The sequence below is a fragment of the Lycorma delicatula genome, chromosome 9, assembly GCF_047948215.1.
Source record: "Lycorma delicatula isolate Av1 chromosome 9, ASM4794821v1, whole genome shotgun sequence".
NCBI lineage: Eukaryota > Metazoa > Arthropoda > Insecta > Hemiptera > Fulgoridae > Lycorma > Lycorma delicatula.
In genome coordinates, this window is record NC_134463.1 from 35,480,567 (window position 1) to 35,497,710 (window position 17,144).

A 17,144-nucleotide genomic window follows, 5' to 3' on the forward strand; every position below is an offset into this window, starting at 1 on the left:
ATTTTTATCTTAAAATATAAACAATTGTATTTTATTAAAAAGATAATAAATAAGAAAAAATTAATAGTGATTTTTACTACCTAGTACGTGCAGATTCCATATCGCCAGTGAACTTATTTAAATTACGCCTATGTTTCATGATATTTGGTACATCAACTTCACATACTTGTTGTAATGGTGTTAGTACATTTGCTTCAACTCTGCCTTCATGATCTACATACACGTTACCAAGACACATTTCTAATTTTCCACATTCTGATACAACATGCCTAGAAAAAAATCCATAAACAAATGTAAGCAAGCGTAACATTTAATTTTACAATCTTTTTAACCACACCCTTCATTAAAAAAATTATTAATTTATTTGTCAGTATAAGATAAACTAATATGTCCATATTAGCTAAAAGTACGATAATATTTGCTGCCCCGAGCGAATAAGAATGAAAAAGATTACTAATCAGCTTTAAGCTGTGCTTCCGGATTTGTTTTAGTAAAATACAAAAGATTTATAAAGTTATTTAATAACATCATGAAGTTGTTTATATAAAAATTTTTTACATGCTTAATATACAAATGAATGACAAACAAACCACCTTCATTTGCTTAAACTGCTGCTATGGAAATTTTACAGTAAAATGAAATAACATTCGTTCTTTTATTACCCTTTTTTTGTATCTCAATGTTTAGACAAGTGGATTTAAGTGGAGTTCTGGTAGAAATATATCTATTTAACAATAAATCCCGAATACTTTACTTTGATGCACTAAATACACCAGAGCTTAGACCATAAGCAAGTTTCTACAGTTATGTTTTTTTTTTCTTGTCTTCAGTCATTTGACTGGTTTGATGCAGCTCTCCAAGATTCCCTATCTAGTGCTAGTCGTTTCATTTCAGTATACCCTCTACATCCTACATCCCCAACAATTTGTTTTACATACTCCAAACGTGGCCTGCCTACACAATTTTTCCCTTCTACCTGTCCTTCCAATATTAAAGCGACTATTCCAGGATGCCTTAGTATGTGGCCTATAAGTCTGTCTCTTCTTTTAACTATATTTTTCCAAATGCTTCTTTCTTCGTCTATTTGCCGCAATACCTCTTCATTTGTCACTTTATCCACCCATCTGATTTTTAACATTCTCCTATAGCACCACATTTCAAAAGCTTCTAATCTTTTCTTCTCAGATACTCCGATTGTCCAAGTTTCACATCCATATAAAGCGACACTCCAAACATACACTTTCAAAAATCTTTTCCTGACATTTAAATTAATTTTTGATGTAAACAAATTATATTTCTTACTGAAGGCTCGTTTAGCTTGTGCTATTCGGCATTTTATATCGCTCCTGCTTCGTCCATCTTTAGTAATTTTACTTCCCAAATAACAAAATTCTTCTACCTCCATAATCTTTTCTCCGCCTATTTTCACATTCAGCGGTCCATCTTTGTTATTTCTACTACATTTCATTACTTTTGTTTTGTTCTTGTTTATTTTCATGCGATAGTTCTTGCGTAGGACTTCATCTATGCCGTTCATTGTTTCTTCTAAATCCTTTTTACTCTCGGCTAGAATTACTATATCATCAGCGAATCGTAGCATCTTTATCTTTTCACCTTGTACTGTTACTCCGAATCTAAATTGTTCTTTAACATCATTAACTGCTAGTTCCATGTAAAGATTAAAAAGTAACGGAGATAGGGAACATCCTTGTCGGACTCCCTTTCTTATGTTCTTCAATTGTTATTGTTGCTGTTTGGTTCCTGTACATGTTAGCAATTGTTCTTCTATCTCTGTATTTGAACCCTAATTTTTTTAAAATGCTGAACATTTTATTCCAGTCTACGTTATCGAAAGCCTTTTCTAGGTCTATAAACGCCAAGTATGTTGGTTTGTTTTTCTTTAATCTTCCTTCTACTATTAATCTGAGGCCTAAAATTGCTTCCCTTGTCCCTATACTTTTCCTGAAACCAAATTGGTCTTCTCCTAACACTTCTTCCACTCTCCTCTCAATTCTTCTGTATAAAATTCTAGTTAAGATTTTTGATGCATGACTAGTTAAACTAATTGTTCTGTATTCTTCACATTTATCTGCCCCTGCTTTCTTTGGTATCATAACTATAACACTTTTTTTGAAGTCTGATGGAAATTCCCCATTTTCATAAATATTACACACCAGTTTGTATAATCTATCAATCGCTTCCTTACCTGCACTGCGCAGTAATTCTACAGGTATTCCGTCTATTCCAGGAGCCTTTCTGCCATTTAAATCTTTTAATGCTCTCTTAAATTCAGATCTCAGTATTGTTTCTCCCATTTCATCCTCCTCAACTTCCTCTTCTTCCTCTATAACACCATTTTCTAATTCATTTCCTCCGTATAACTCTTCAATATATTCCACCCATCTATCGACTTTACCTTTCGTATTATATATTGGTGTACCATCTTTGTTTAACACATTATTAGATTTTAATTTATGTACCCCAAAATTTTCCTTAACTTTCCTGTATGCTCCGTCTATTTTGCCAATGTTCATTTCTCTTTCCACTTCTGAACACTTTTCTTTAATCCACTCTTCTTTCGCCAGTTTGCACTTCCTGTTTATAGCATTTCTTAATTTCCGATAGTTCCTTTTACTTTCTTCATCACTAGCATTCTTATATTTTCTACGTTCATCCATCAGCTGCAATATATCGTCTGAAACCCAAGGTTTTCTACCGGTTCTCTTTATTCCGCCTAAGTTTGCTTCTGCTGATTTAAGAATTTCCTTTTTAACATTCTCCCATTCTTCTTCTACATTTTCTACCTTATCTTTTTTACTCAGACCTCTTGCGATGTCCTCCTCAAAAATCTTCTTTACCTCCTCTTCCTCAAGCTTCTCTAAATTCCACCGATTCATCTGACACCTTTTCTTCAGGTTTTTAAACCCCAATCTACATTTCATTATCACCAAATTATGGTCGCTATCAATGTCTGCTCCAGGGTAAGTTTTGCAGTCAACGAGTTGATTTCTAAATCTTTGCTTAACCATGATATAATCTATCTGATACCTTCCGATATCGCCTGGCTTTTTCCAAGTGTATATTCTTCTATTATGATTTTTAAATTGGGTGTTGGCAATTACTAAATTATACTTCGTGCAAAATTCTATAAGTCGGTCCCCTCTTTCATTCCTTTTGCCCAGCCCGTATTCACCCACTATATTTCCTTCCTTGCCTTTTCCAATGCTTGCATTCCAATCTCCAACTATTATTAAATTTTCATCTCCTTTTACGTGTTTAATTGCTTCATCAATCTCTTCGTATACACACTCTACCTCATCATCATCATGGGCGCTTGTAGGCATATAGACGTTAACGATCGTTGTCGGTTTAGGTTTTGATTTTATCCTTATTACAATGATTCTATCGCTATGCGTTTTGAAATACTCCACTCTCCTCCCTATCTTCTTGTTCATCACGAAACCTACTCCTGCCTGCCCATTATTTGACGCTGAGTTAATTACTCTAAAATCACCTGACCAAAAGTCGCCTTCCTCTTCCCACCGAACCTCACTAATTCCTACTATATCCACATTTGTCCTACCCATTTCCCTTTTTAAATTCTCTAGCCTACCAACCTTTTTCAAGCTTCTAACATTCCACGCTCCGACTTGTAGAATGTTATTTTTTAATTTTCTGGTGACCCCTTCCTTAGTAGTCCCCACCCGGAGATCCGAACGGGGGACTATTTTACCTCCGGAATATTTTACCAAGGAAGGCGCCTCCATTATTGCTATGTGAAAATGCAGAGAGCCACATTTTCTTGGAAAAAAAGCAGCTGTAGTTTTCCATTGCTTTCAGCTGCGCAGTACTCAGAGGACTGAGTGATGTTGATACGGCCGTTTAAGTCGTCCTGACTCACGCCCCTAACAACTACTGAAAGAGCTGCTGCCCTCTTTCAGGAATCATTCCTTAGTCTGGCTCTCAACAGATACCTCTCCGATATGGTTGCACCTTCGGTCCAGCTACTCTGTATCCCTGAGCACTCAAGCCCCCTCACCAACGGCAAGGTTTCATGATTCATAGAGGAGGACAGTTATGTTATAAACAAAAAAAAAAAAACAAAAAAAAAAAAAAAAAAAAAAAAAAATTAAAATTTTTTAATGAGCAAGTAAAAGCCTTTTCCTTTCTGGTTTTATGTAGTAGCCTAATGGTAACATGGGTGGTAGTGAAATTATACTTGTTAACAACTACATAAAAAAAATTATTAGACTAAGTTATTTAGTGAATCACATATTTAATTCCAAGATAAAACATAAAAATAACTTAGGTTACTAGAACATAAATTATTAATTATACATAGGAAAATAACATGGCTATTATAGGAATGGAATATCAACCTCTCATTAAACTGCACAAAGAAGTCACATTAGCAGCTTGCCATAATGAATAATAAATAAAGTTGTAAAGACTAAAAAGACGATAGGTAGTTTATTTATTGTCTTATTTATTTTTTTATCCAGTAACTACAGACAATGAAGTCCATTTTTTATGATAAAAATGAATTTTGACTGTTGCAAATAGTAATACGATACAAACTATAAAATAATCTTCATAAAGCATTATATTAATAGAAGACTGAAGTGGTAGAAACTTAATGAAAAAAAAACAAAAAAAACAATGAAATCTAAAAACAAATACAGCTGATACATAATAAAGTTACAAGGAGATTTAATATAAAAACAAACAAGCTCACCTTAGAAGAAAATCTTCATCTAAGCTGCTACATTCTAGCATAGATAGTCCTAACCCATATTCAGGGCTTTTTTTCTGTAAAAAAATAAATAAATCATAAAAGTAACTTGTACATACAGTTAAATCTTAGCAAAATAGTCCTCATTAGATATTATACACTTACACCAGTGCTTTTTCCAATCCCCAAAACACTTGTGGAACTCGATCTTTGGAATAATGTTTAGCTCTTTCAGCTATTTGCTTTTAATCTCATCAATTCTTGTAAAACAACAGCCCTTTAAGGTTCTCTTTATTTTTGGGAATATAAAAAAGTCACACAGGACCATGTCTGGTGAACCATCTACTATAACTTATAGGTAATACTCCCTATTGATCTTTTGACCTTATGGCAAGAACTCATGATGCACTACGCCATTATTGAACAGGGTGAGCATAACCTTCACATTCGACATACTTGTTGAGCTTTTTTCAGTCTTGGTGATCCAGAATGCCTCCAATGGGATGATTGAGCCTTAGTTTCGACATCACATTCGTATATCTATGTTTCATCACCTGTTATGACACATTTCAGTAGTTCTGCATTGTTACTGACTTCATTTAGCGACTCCTGAGCAATTTCCATTGCTTTCGATTGCCTGAGCAATTTCCACTGTTTTTGTTCGAAATTCAACAATTTTGGAACAAATTTTGCTGTCACATGTTTCATATCCAAAACATCTGAAAAAATTTCATAACATGAGCAAATTGATATCCCAACATCAGCGATTTCTCTGATTGTGATTCAGCTATCATTCATAATCATTTCTTTCACTTTTTCCATGTTTTCATCGGTTGTTGATGTGCTGGGGCGTCCGGGGTGCTCATCATCTTCAACGTCTTCATGACCTTTTTGGAAACACTTATACCACTCGTAAACCCTTGCTTTACATAGCAGACTCACCAAAAGCAAAATTTAACATTTTTAAAACATTGCTACAATTTATTCCATTCTTATAGCAAAATTTAATACAAATTCTACAATCCATTATTTATACAAATAAAAAATCGGCGATTGTACCAAAACACATGTTACATTTTTGACAGCTGACTATAGATTAAAAATCCAACATGGCTAAAAATGTAGATACTTTTCAGACATGTTTACCAATACAACAACGAAAAAATCCCGATAATCAGACTAATACAACCCATGAATTTTCAAAATTCTCATTACTTTTTGAACATATCTTGTAGATATATAATATAATCTTTAAAACACTTTTAAACTTACATATTCATGACTAGGATATACAAATAAATATAAAAAGCTTAAAAATCATTTAGAATATTTTCATTTTTGATTAAAATAATTAACTATTAAGAAATTTAACAATTTCATGTTTGGTAAAGATTTATGAAGTTGGACATGAACAGGATAGGGGAATGACCCACTTGTATGACAAGTTGTGGTCTATTGAACCACAAGTTTACACCAAAAAAAAATTAATTAATTTAATTATTAAAATTTTCTGCTAATAAAAATAAACCTATTTTAAACCTCTACATACACAACTACTCAACCTACAGAATGTGTTATTAATTCTTTTAATTACACAATTTAAAATATAATATATAATAATAAAAACTACATATTTAGACTTCTAGCATTATCACATCAATCTTTTGATTGTTTTTTAATAGTATAATAGTAATAATACCACAAAACACAGAAATTGTTTCTCTTTTTATTACTTAATGTGCAGTCATAAATGTTATGTTTATATTTATGATATTATCCATTTCACTCATTTATTTAAAGCAATGTATTAATTAATTAGATGAATCTTTATTCATATACTTATATTTCTACTATTTCCACTGATAATAATTGTTTAACATTATAAACAAATTATATGAATTTGTTTTTAATAATTTGTATTTCTATAATTTATTTTCTTATTTATAAACATTAATATATAAAGAGTATAATCAATTTTTTTTTTAATTGGAAAATGAAAACAATATATATTTTTTTGATTTTCACTAATTTTATTTGAACATGACAACTGTTTTGATACATATCTTCTACAGATGTAATACAGAATATATACAGTCTTTTGTAATCTTAACATCTACAGATGTTACGAAACATCTTAACATCTGTAGAAGGTATTGTATATCAAAATAGCTGTCATGTTTAGAAAGAAGTAATGAAACTCAAAAAACATATATTGTTTCCATTTTCCTATTTTTTATTACGGATTTTCACAAAGTACAGAATCATCAACTGAAAATGTTTAAAAAATTTAAATGACATATTAATATACTATTTTTTAAGTAAGGTCTGTTTTTTAATACAAACACTTGTAAAGATATTGTCAAAAACGTTTTTTTATTTCACTCTTTATACTTTATGCTAATTTTCTACATAGTTACCTTGTTTGTTTAAACATTTATCATAGTGTTTTACTAAATAAATTATGCTAACATCATAGAAATCAGCCACCTGTGAAGACAGTCTTCAACCATTGTTTTCACTTCTTCATTGGTGTCAAACCAAGAAACTCCTTCAGGTAGCGGAACAGGTGGTAATTGCTCAGCTTGAGGTCTCGGCTGTACAGTGGGTATCCATCCAAAAGATCTGATTTACTCTACAGTTTGAGCAGCAGAATGAGGTCATGCAGTAACAAAACTCCACAGTAGGCCAGTAGGCCTACTGTGACAGTAGGCCACGTTGCTTATTCTGCATGGCACAAGTCGAAGCTTTGTCAAGGTCGCATAGTACGCAGCTGAGTTTACTGTTGTCCCTTTGGGCATAAAACACAAAACACCATGTCTATCCCGAAATACAATTGCCATAATCTTGTAGGTTGACAATGTCTGGCTTTCACATTGAATGGTTTGACTGGAGACATGTGTCATTATTCAATTGTCTGCCAGTTTGATGCTGGAGTGATGTGAGGAACCCATCCATTGTGATAATATGGTTCAAAAGTTCATCTCCTTCCTCACTGTAACACGTCAAAAATGTTAAAGCACAATTTTCCTTTTTTGGTATTCTTCAGAGAGCAGCCTGGGAACCCACTGTGAGCACAGTTTTTTGAACTGCAAGATTTCAGAAACGATCTTGTATGACACTGAGCTTGAAACTTGTGGCAATATCAGTGATGAAGTGGAAATTGTAAATCATGGTTTTCACAAATTTTGCATCAACTTCGCACACCAAATCATTTGTGATTACAGAAGGTAGGCCAGATTGCGGTTCATCACTGGATATCGTTTCACCTATCTTTGAACAGTCTTACCCATTTATGCACTTTGCTGTCACTCATTGAATCAGGCCGGTAATCTCACATATCTAGCCATGAATTTCCACTGCTGATACATTCCTTGCGGTCAAAAATCAAATCATAAACTGTATTTCATAATTGGCAGGCAGCTCAATTATTTAAAACATTTCAACTTCACAATAGAAATCGTAAACAGTGATGCTACGACTGCAAATGGCGTCTGCATTTGTGCAAGGCATGCCAGGATTCAGGGTCTATGCACGTTTTGACTGCTGTGCAAAATTTACATAGCTATAGTCAATTGGATCTTAATTATAAAATAGCCTTAATTATAATTGATATATTATATATAAATGTATAATTTTTTTTAAGGTTGATGATGACCATATATATACTAGTTAACAGGGTAAAAATCCAACCTTAAATCGACAACAAATTTTCTTTTAATCACTCTTTAGATGTAATTAATTTTCTGCTTTTTCTTTGTAATTTCGTTTTCTATTGCAACTACCTTTTTGGTGGAGAGGGGGGAGGGAGAATTCTTCACAGATACAAAAACATTTTTCAATTAAAATCAAATCTAAGAAAATGTTATTATTATAAAGGCAATAACATCTAGTAATATATCCATCAACTTTGCCAACAAACATATCTTACATTCAAATAATGTAGTTATATGAACTTGCTAAAACTTACTTGTTTCATTTATTGTGTAATAACGAGTGGGTAAACTCCTTTGAAATCTACCTGAGTATATCAGATTACTTCATTATTAAATAATGAACATAATTATAGTTCTTTAATTCTTTCATTAAATTGCATATTTGATTTTATTTAAACTGCTGGAATCTACCTTCAGTGCTTAATTTAACTTTATCTCTGTTCCTAATGGTTTCCTTTATTTCATTATTTTATTCAACAATAGGTTTTAGTTACCAGAAATAATACTAAAAGTTTCCAATATATGCCTCTACCTTGTAAGCTTATAAAATCTAATGTCCTAATGCTCAATTGCTGGTAGTCACATCATTTTTGTTTACTTATATTCTTATTATGCAAAAAATGATCTTTCTTTTTTTGGTTTTAGTATAAAATATAAAGTAATCTTATTTTAATCATGTTAATTACTTCCTTGTACGAAATAAAGGAAGTATTGTGATCACAAAATATTTTGGTTTTCAGATTTCAATGGAAATATACATTTGGTATAATCCAAATTATTGAATCCATTTTGACTAGTTTTGGCATGATGTCTTGTACATACGTACATGAGTACCTCGCATAATTCAAAAATGATTTTGAACTCAAAATAACTCAAAATTTGGATTTTGGACTTTCATTTTCATATTAAAAGGTTTTGTAATAACATTTTTTTCCTTTATATTTATTTGTTGATTACTTTGATTAGAGTTAATCTTTCTTTCACAAAAACTATTTAATGTGGATACATTTATAATGTTTATTAAAATATATTAAACAAAAAAAAAGTTAGTACATTGAAACTTTTTTAAACAATAATATAATCAGTATAGAGGATAGGGCTGAAAATTAATCAACTGTAAAAGAGTTACAAGATTACCTTTTTACAAGTTTTATATTTCCTTACTCCTTCCATCCATGAATCTAATAATGTCTGTCTTCTACGTTTATAAATTCTTATCTAAATATTGTTAAAATTGTGATCCCAAAATGATATGGATACTGCACATAACATTATCAATCCATGATATGTATTAGTTTATCATAATATAAACCTATACATTAATCTTAGAGCAAAGGTGTTTGGTTTTTGCTTATCTTTTTGAAAATGTAATCTTTGTAATTATACAAGTGAAATCTAATAATAATCATCTAATCAAATTAATTTTTAAATATGTGATCAAATTATATACATTTATAATCAACAGAATATTTATTTTTTTCAATAATATATTAGTATGTATAGAATTCTCTTAATAAATATCACTAATCAAATTTTTCAGGGATATTTAAGGAACTTAAAGATGGAATAAATAACACACTGCAGTTACAGTTGATTAATTAGAGGTCATGCGCGCGCGCGCACACGCGCGCACACACACACACACACACACACACACACACACACACACACACACACACACACACACACAAATGATCACTGTTAAAAACTGCCAAGAGTTTTAATATTTATTATAATTTACAATATTTTTAGTAAAATGTAATTTACAAATAAAAAATGATAACCTACATAAAACTCTTATATAAAAGTATTTTCATATGTATGTATGAATATATATAAAAAAATAATTAAATAAATTACTCTAATTAAGTGGCTGTACAAAAGAATGAATTCTTTGTTATGCATAAATTTGCAATGACATAAATTATAGTTTTTTCCAGATGTCTAATAAAATATAAAAATGACCAATTCAGGATTAATGGTTGAAATATGAATACACTTATTTATATGCTATATTACATGATGTGTGTTTTATAATACTATAAATTAATATCTTCATATAAAAACTACTTATAGTTTGTTTAACTAATGATATGCAACAGGAAAGCATTATGTAGTATTTAGATATATAAGAACATAAACATTTAAAAACAAATTACTTATTTAAAATCTATTATACCATTTAATGTATATAAATAGTAAGATTTTAAATATATCAGCTTTTAACTACTAAAAAATAAATTGAATTTGTTCTCTACCTCCATGAATATCATTATTTCATAACAGTAAAAATATTTTGAAAATGATTATTCTACTTCTAATAATTTTTTGATAGCTTTTAACATTAAAACTGTAAAAAGAAATAAAAATCAACTATGATGTTTGGTAATAATGAACTATGAAAGCATTCACAACAGGAAAAGGAAATAGGACAGTAATATAGAAAATATTTATTAATAGCTTAATCTACTGTTTGGAAAGCTTTTGGTAATTATTATTAGTTGTATGAAAACAACAAATAAAAATCCACAATCCATTACAATACATGCACAATAAATGTTCTGTTTCTCTACCAAGATTCAGTAACAATCAATTCTGTGATTTACTGATTTACAAAAACATACTAGTTGAGAACAATAAAAATTCACCAAAAATGTAATACAAAGTGTAGGAATGCAGCAATCATCTATATTCTGTAAAGTGGAAAATCATTTTGGTAAAAAAATTCAAATTATTCCTGATTACTAATAGAAAAGTAAATATGCAGGAAATAACAAGAACATCTATTTGTATAAGAAGTAATTTTAACATTAAGCACAAACAATTATTATCCTAGTATCATTACTTTAAATTTGAGTTTCATGAATAATGACTAAAGACAAGAAAAAGCAAGCAGGAGTGGCTTGAAAATGTCTGATCAATAAAAACAAGAATATAATGAATTTTTTAATCATAGTTTTACTAATAATGAAAGTCTTTATCATAATATTATTGAAAGGAAATGCAAATTGATGGAAGGTCAAGAAAACAGAAAATGATGGCTAATGTTTTCTTCTGAACAGCTTGATCTCAAGGGAAATGGAATAACACTACATTGATATGTTTAATGTGAAATACTTACTGTATACATTGTGCAATATATAAAAAAACAGCCTACTATTAACGAGGTCTTTAACACTGAGGTTAGTGAAAGAGGTCTTTTTTCATAAAAATGGCTTACTCATACTGAAAACAAATCAAACACTATTAGCTTGAAAATATTTGAAAATCTACCATTAATCTGGATCTAGTCTAGTAATTTAAATGTTTTTAGATTGAAGGTAACAGATGAATGAATGAGATCAATAAAGCTGTCACTGAATGGTTGACAAAATTAATGACACAAGATAAATGTTTGAATTCAAATAATGGCTGTGTGTAAAAAAGAGGGAATATTTTGTTCTGAGCACAAAATAAACATTTTCAAACGATGATTTGTTCTAAATGTATTATAATTATAAAAGATAAGGAATCATTTAATCACTAAAACATACTCCAGCAACACAAAAATATTTTAGAACAGAAGTTAACTTCACTTCTATTTGTTAAAACTGAACCAAATCATAAATTAATATTTTTTAAATTGTTGATAAATAACAAGATGCAAGCCAAATAATTTTCTACTTATTTTCTGAAGTAGTTTTGTGTCTACTCCAGAAAAGACTCTCTATTATATAAGATATTAATAACGGCATTGCACTTTTAGTACAAGAACTTAAGATAAAATAAACATGTGTATATCAAAGAAAAAAAAAAACAGATTGAAGACAACAAAGACTTTCACAATAGTATCAGTTACAAAATTAATAAATAATACTCTGATATATATAATACTATAATAATTACAAATACTTATGAATATAAATATAGTAAATAGAAGTACTTTCATTAATTCTGAACATGGATTCTCTAAAAAATAATCTTATCAATAGCATTCAGATAAGTGAAATAATTTATCAATAATTGTAAATTCACTCGAAACTAATTTAATTTTTAAAACAGGAAAAATGGTACATCATGTGCAATGAAAAAAAAAAAATGAGATCACATAAATAAACCAACAGGAAATGGGTACTGTATTTCTGTTTTAAAAATAGAACAAATTAATTAAGATAATAAAATTAAAAAAAATACAGGTAAATATCAACCCTCATACACACTTTTAATGTCTTTTATCGATAACAGAGAATATTCTAATAAAAAATAAGAACTATCATAAAAAATGTGATTACATAAAAAAACTTAAAACAATATTTGACAAAAGCTTCTTACAATATTAATTTATTGAAAAATGTTAACAATAATTTCAGTTAATGCATCACAGAAATGGCAAAGCTGTAATTATCTAAATTAATTGTGATCACTTCTCATAGCACTTTCAGTAAAAATGCGCATATCATTTACATAAACTGAAATTTGGCAAAACTGGTTTGTTTTGTTTTTTTAATTTTTTTATTGAAAATATAAAAAGTACAGTTTACTAAAATTGGAAATTCTATCTCTCTGCTAGATTATTTGCAGACACGCACAACAAAAGTGGGGTTTACACTTTATGAAACAATTAGCGATACTACTATTTAAAAAAAAAGTGATGATAATGCAGAACAAAAAAAAACATGTTGAAATCAACTCTCAACTCATTAAAACATAGATATAGTTGTATATAAAATACAAACCAGTCTTTTCTCTCTAGCAGAAGCATCTTGTCCCTGGCCTAATAGACTACTAGTCAACTTTTTCCCAGTATTCTGACAAGCTGTTCTAATGAACTCAACTCTTTTTTCTGCTGCCTGCAGATCATCTGATAATTTCTCAGACTTCCCTGCCCTAAAATAAAACAAAACAACCAATCATAATTTATTAAACATAAATAAAATGAAAACAACAAAAGTCATTAATTACTGGATTCAGATTAAAATTTTCTTTAAGGATTAAAAAAACTCAGCAGAAGATCTAATAAACTTGGTTATAACATGACCAGAATTATAGGTTTGTTCATCACAGAAACCATGAAATTTACACAATATATGTAAAACACTGACATTCAAACATACAAAATATATAATTAACAAAACCTACTAATATACCAAAATAACAAGTGAAACATAGATTTATAAAAGCTTTTCAAATCTATAGATTCATTATCAGTTATGAAATAATACATCAGGTAACACATAACATTACATGTAAAATGTGATAGTTGTGATCAACTTGTAAAAATCATATATATATATATATATATATATATGTGTGTGTGTGTGTGTGTGTGTGTGTGTGTGTGTACGATTTTTTCCAATATCTAAAAGGAGGAAGGAAGAAATAATCTACCCATCTTTTTTCATTTTTTCTTTTGTAAATATGTTTTTTAAAGTGCCGACAAGCTTTATCGGCACTTCACCTTTCTCTGTTGTAGGTGGATCAATTGTATTTCCATATAAACACTGACACAGGCTCGCGAGACAGGCGAGTATTACTAAACTTGCACTTACATGGTAAAATACAGTAACACACATACAGGAACTCACACGTAGGGGCTCACTGGTCAAATGAATGTAGATACTAAGTGTGTTATAGCAGGAAAGAGTGGTATCCTTCACAATAATATTAATGTTTTGTTTCAAGACATTCAACACATTTCAACCAAACAGCAACAGTAATAATTGAAGAATATAAGAAAGAAGCCGTAATAAGAAAGGGAGTCCGACAAGGATGTTCCCTATCTCCCGTTACTTTTTAATCTTTACGTGGAACTAGCAGTTAATGATGTTAAAGAACAATTTAGATTCTGAGTAACAGTACAAGGTGAAAAGATAAAGATGCTACGATTTGCTGATGATATAGTCATTCTAGCAGAGAGTAAAAAGGATTTAGAAAAAACAATGAATGGCATAGATGAAGTCCTACGCAAGAACTATGGCATGAAAATAAACAAGAACAAAACAAAAGTAATGAAATATAGTAGAAATAACAAAGATGGACCACTGAATGTGAAAATGGGAGGAGAAAAGATTATGGAGGTAGAAGAATTCTGTTATTTGGGAAGTAGAATTACTAAAGATGGACGAAGCAGGAGCGATATAAAATGCCGAATAGCACAAGCGAAACGAGCCTTCAGTAAGAAATATAATTTGTTTACATCAAAAATTAATTTAAATGTCAGGAAAAGATTTTTGAAAGTATATGTTTGAAAGTATATGAGTGTCGCTTTATATGGAAGTGAAACTTGGACAATCGGAGTATCTGAGAAGAAAAGATTAGAAGCTTTTGAAATGTGGTGCTATAGGAGAATGTTAAAAATCAGATGGGTGGATAAAGTGACAAATGAAGTGGTATTGCGGCAAATAGATGAAGAAAGAAGCATTTGGAAAAATATAGTTAAAAGAAGAGACAGACTTACAGGCCTTAGGAGGCTTAGTATATACTAAGGCATCCTGGAATAGTCGCTTTAATATTGGAAGGACAGGTAGAAGGAAAAAATTGTGTAGGCAGGCCACGTTTGGAATATGTAAAATAAATTGTTAGGGATGTAGGATGTAGAGGGTATACTGAAATGAAACGACTAGCACTAGATAGGGAATCTTGGAGAGCTGCATCAAACCAGTCAAATGACTGAAGACAAAAAAAAGTTTCAAGAAATAAGAACCAATAAAAAAATATTAAAAGAAAATAATAAAATTGTACTAATGTATTAATTGCATTGATAACAATAACTTTTTAATCATATAAACAAAATAAAACTACAGTTAACTTGAGATAAAATTTTTTATTTACTAGATATAATAAAAAGTTGAACAAAAACATTATCTTCATTTTTTTTTTTACTAAAAATAATTACTCATGAAAAATACATGGTTGATGTAGGCATACATGATCAAGAGAATGGTGTAATGTGTATTTCAAGCGCCTGCCTCTCACAGTCAAGCTCATATTTTTGTTCGGCGCGCTGTACAAATAACTACAGTACTAGGAATTTATTTTAAAATTACACGACTCATCAACCAAATTTGACGTACCTGAATTAGCTGAATAGCTTAAGGATACCTTTTTCTTTTTCCTGTTTAAGTCTCAGGGAATTACCGTTCAAGTATTACTTCAGAGGATTTACTTTACAGAGAGTTTTACTTATAAAAAAAAGAAACTGATGAGCACAATAAGATATATATATATATATATATATATATATATATATATGAGATAAGACAGTTAATAATACTGTTTTTACTTTAATTAAAATTAGAAAACACATAGACTTATTTTATGACATTAATAATAATAACTGTTTATATACATAATACTCCGTTGGATTAAAAACAAGAAAAACATGTTTAAATAGTAAAATGAAATAAAATAAAAATTAGATTAAGAAAAATATCAATTAATAATAAAACAAACTTTTAGACATTTAAAAGCAGTGCAAAAATAGCAATGCAATGCAACCATTTCAGTGAATTTATTATGTGTTTAATAACCACAAAAACAAATGAGAAACAGAAATTTAAATACAAAACTGAACTTACTTTTAATATTACGTAATTAAAATAAATGTATTCAATTCTGTTTTTACATAACCATATCTGTAATTAAATATGATGACAACGTGATGGACTACTAGAGCTGTTTTACTGTTATGCAATCAAAAATATTGTTATTTATCACTCAACCATGATAACAATCCCTTGCATACTAGAAGTTAATATTAATTTCACTTGTATAAATCTTTATACAGAATATATATGTACATTTAACAGGCACTACAAAAAAATAATTAAGGAAAAATTTTTAATTTTTGTGAATAATTTTATTATTACAAATAGGTTTTAGCTTCTACCCATGAAAAACTTAACAGAAAAATCTAAAAATTTCTTCCTCTCATTTACTAGGTCACAGAACTGTTTTTAGCAGTGATAAAAAAACAGTAGTTTAGATAAAGTCAGTTATCTGACTGATCGATGTTTTTAAATCAGAATACAGAACTACTAAAGACTATCTTTAAAGGGCACTATTCAGTAATTTTTCATTTACATTATTAAACTTCAGGGCTCAAGGTAACCAGTTTATTGACACTGTTTGCAATAGTCTACTACTATTTTGTGTTCCTGTAAGGTAATTTTTTGTGTTAAGTTATACATATTTAAACAGAATAACATAACTGATTTTGCTGCTGACTGTTAACTTCATCTAAATTTCTTTTTACAGTTTCAAATAAGATATCAGCTGAAGTTCATGCGCCAATTATTTTTTTATAGAGTTAAGATAACTCTGTTAATGGTTACCAGAAGTTTCTACATGATAATCAAAATTACTAATAGGATGTCTAACAATGATTATTTCAAAATTACAAAACAATTAATATGCACCCAGATTCTGCAGCTGTGAAATGACATTCACTGAGAAAATTTAAATAGACCATTTCCAATCATCTACCACACTGTCTGGATAATCCACATTAAACATTGCATTTGTTGCTGGGCAAAAAGTGCAAAAGAGTTGATAGTGAAAAATTGAAAGGCAGCATTTATAAATGAACTGATTGTAAAGGAATATGATGTAGTTATTTTGCTTATTACAAATGTTGGTGGGAATTATACGTGTTCAATAGAAATATTCTCATATTAAACAAATTTATTATCTAACAGTTTTTACTTTGGTATACTTCATAA

General features: G+C 29.7%; 1 protein-coding gene across 3 annotated transcripts in view; it reads right to left on the minus strand.

Annotated features, from left to right (window-relative positions):
• LOC142329989 (rho GTPase-activating protein 44-like) overlaps positions 1 to 17,144 on the minus strand; it is a 90,579-nt gene that overhangs the window by 43,501 nt on the left and 29,934 nt on the right. For all 3 annotated transcript variants that reach the window (XM_075374986.1, XM_075374985.1, XM_075374987.1), the window contains exons 3-5: positions 13,161 to 13,311; positions 4,736 to 4,809; positions 81 to 269 (exon numbers count right to left, since the gene is read on the minus strand). In XM_075374986.1, the coding sequence (XP_075231101.1) occupies positions 81 to 269; positions 4,736 to 4,809; positions 13,161 to 13,311 (414 nt within the window). The remainder of the gene's footprint in view (positions 1 to 80; positions 270 to 4,735; positions 4,810 to 13,160; positions 13,312 to 17,144) is intronic.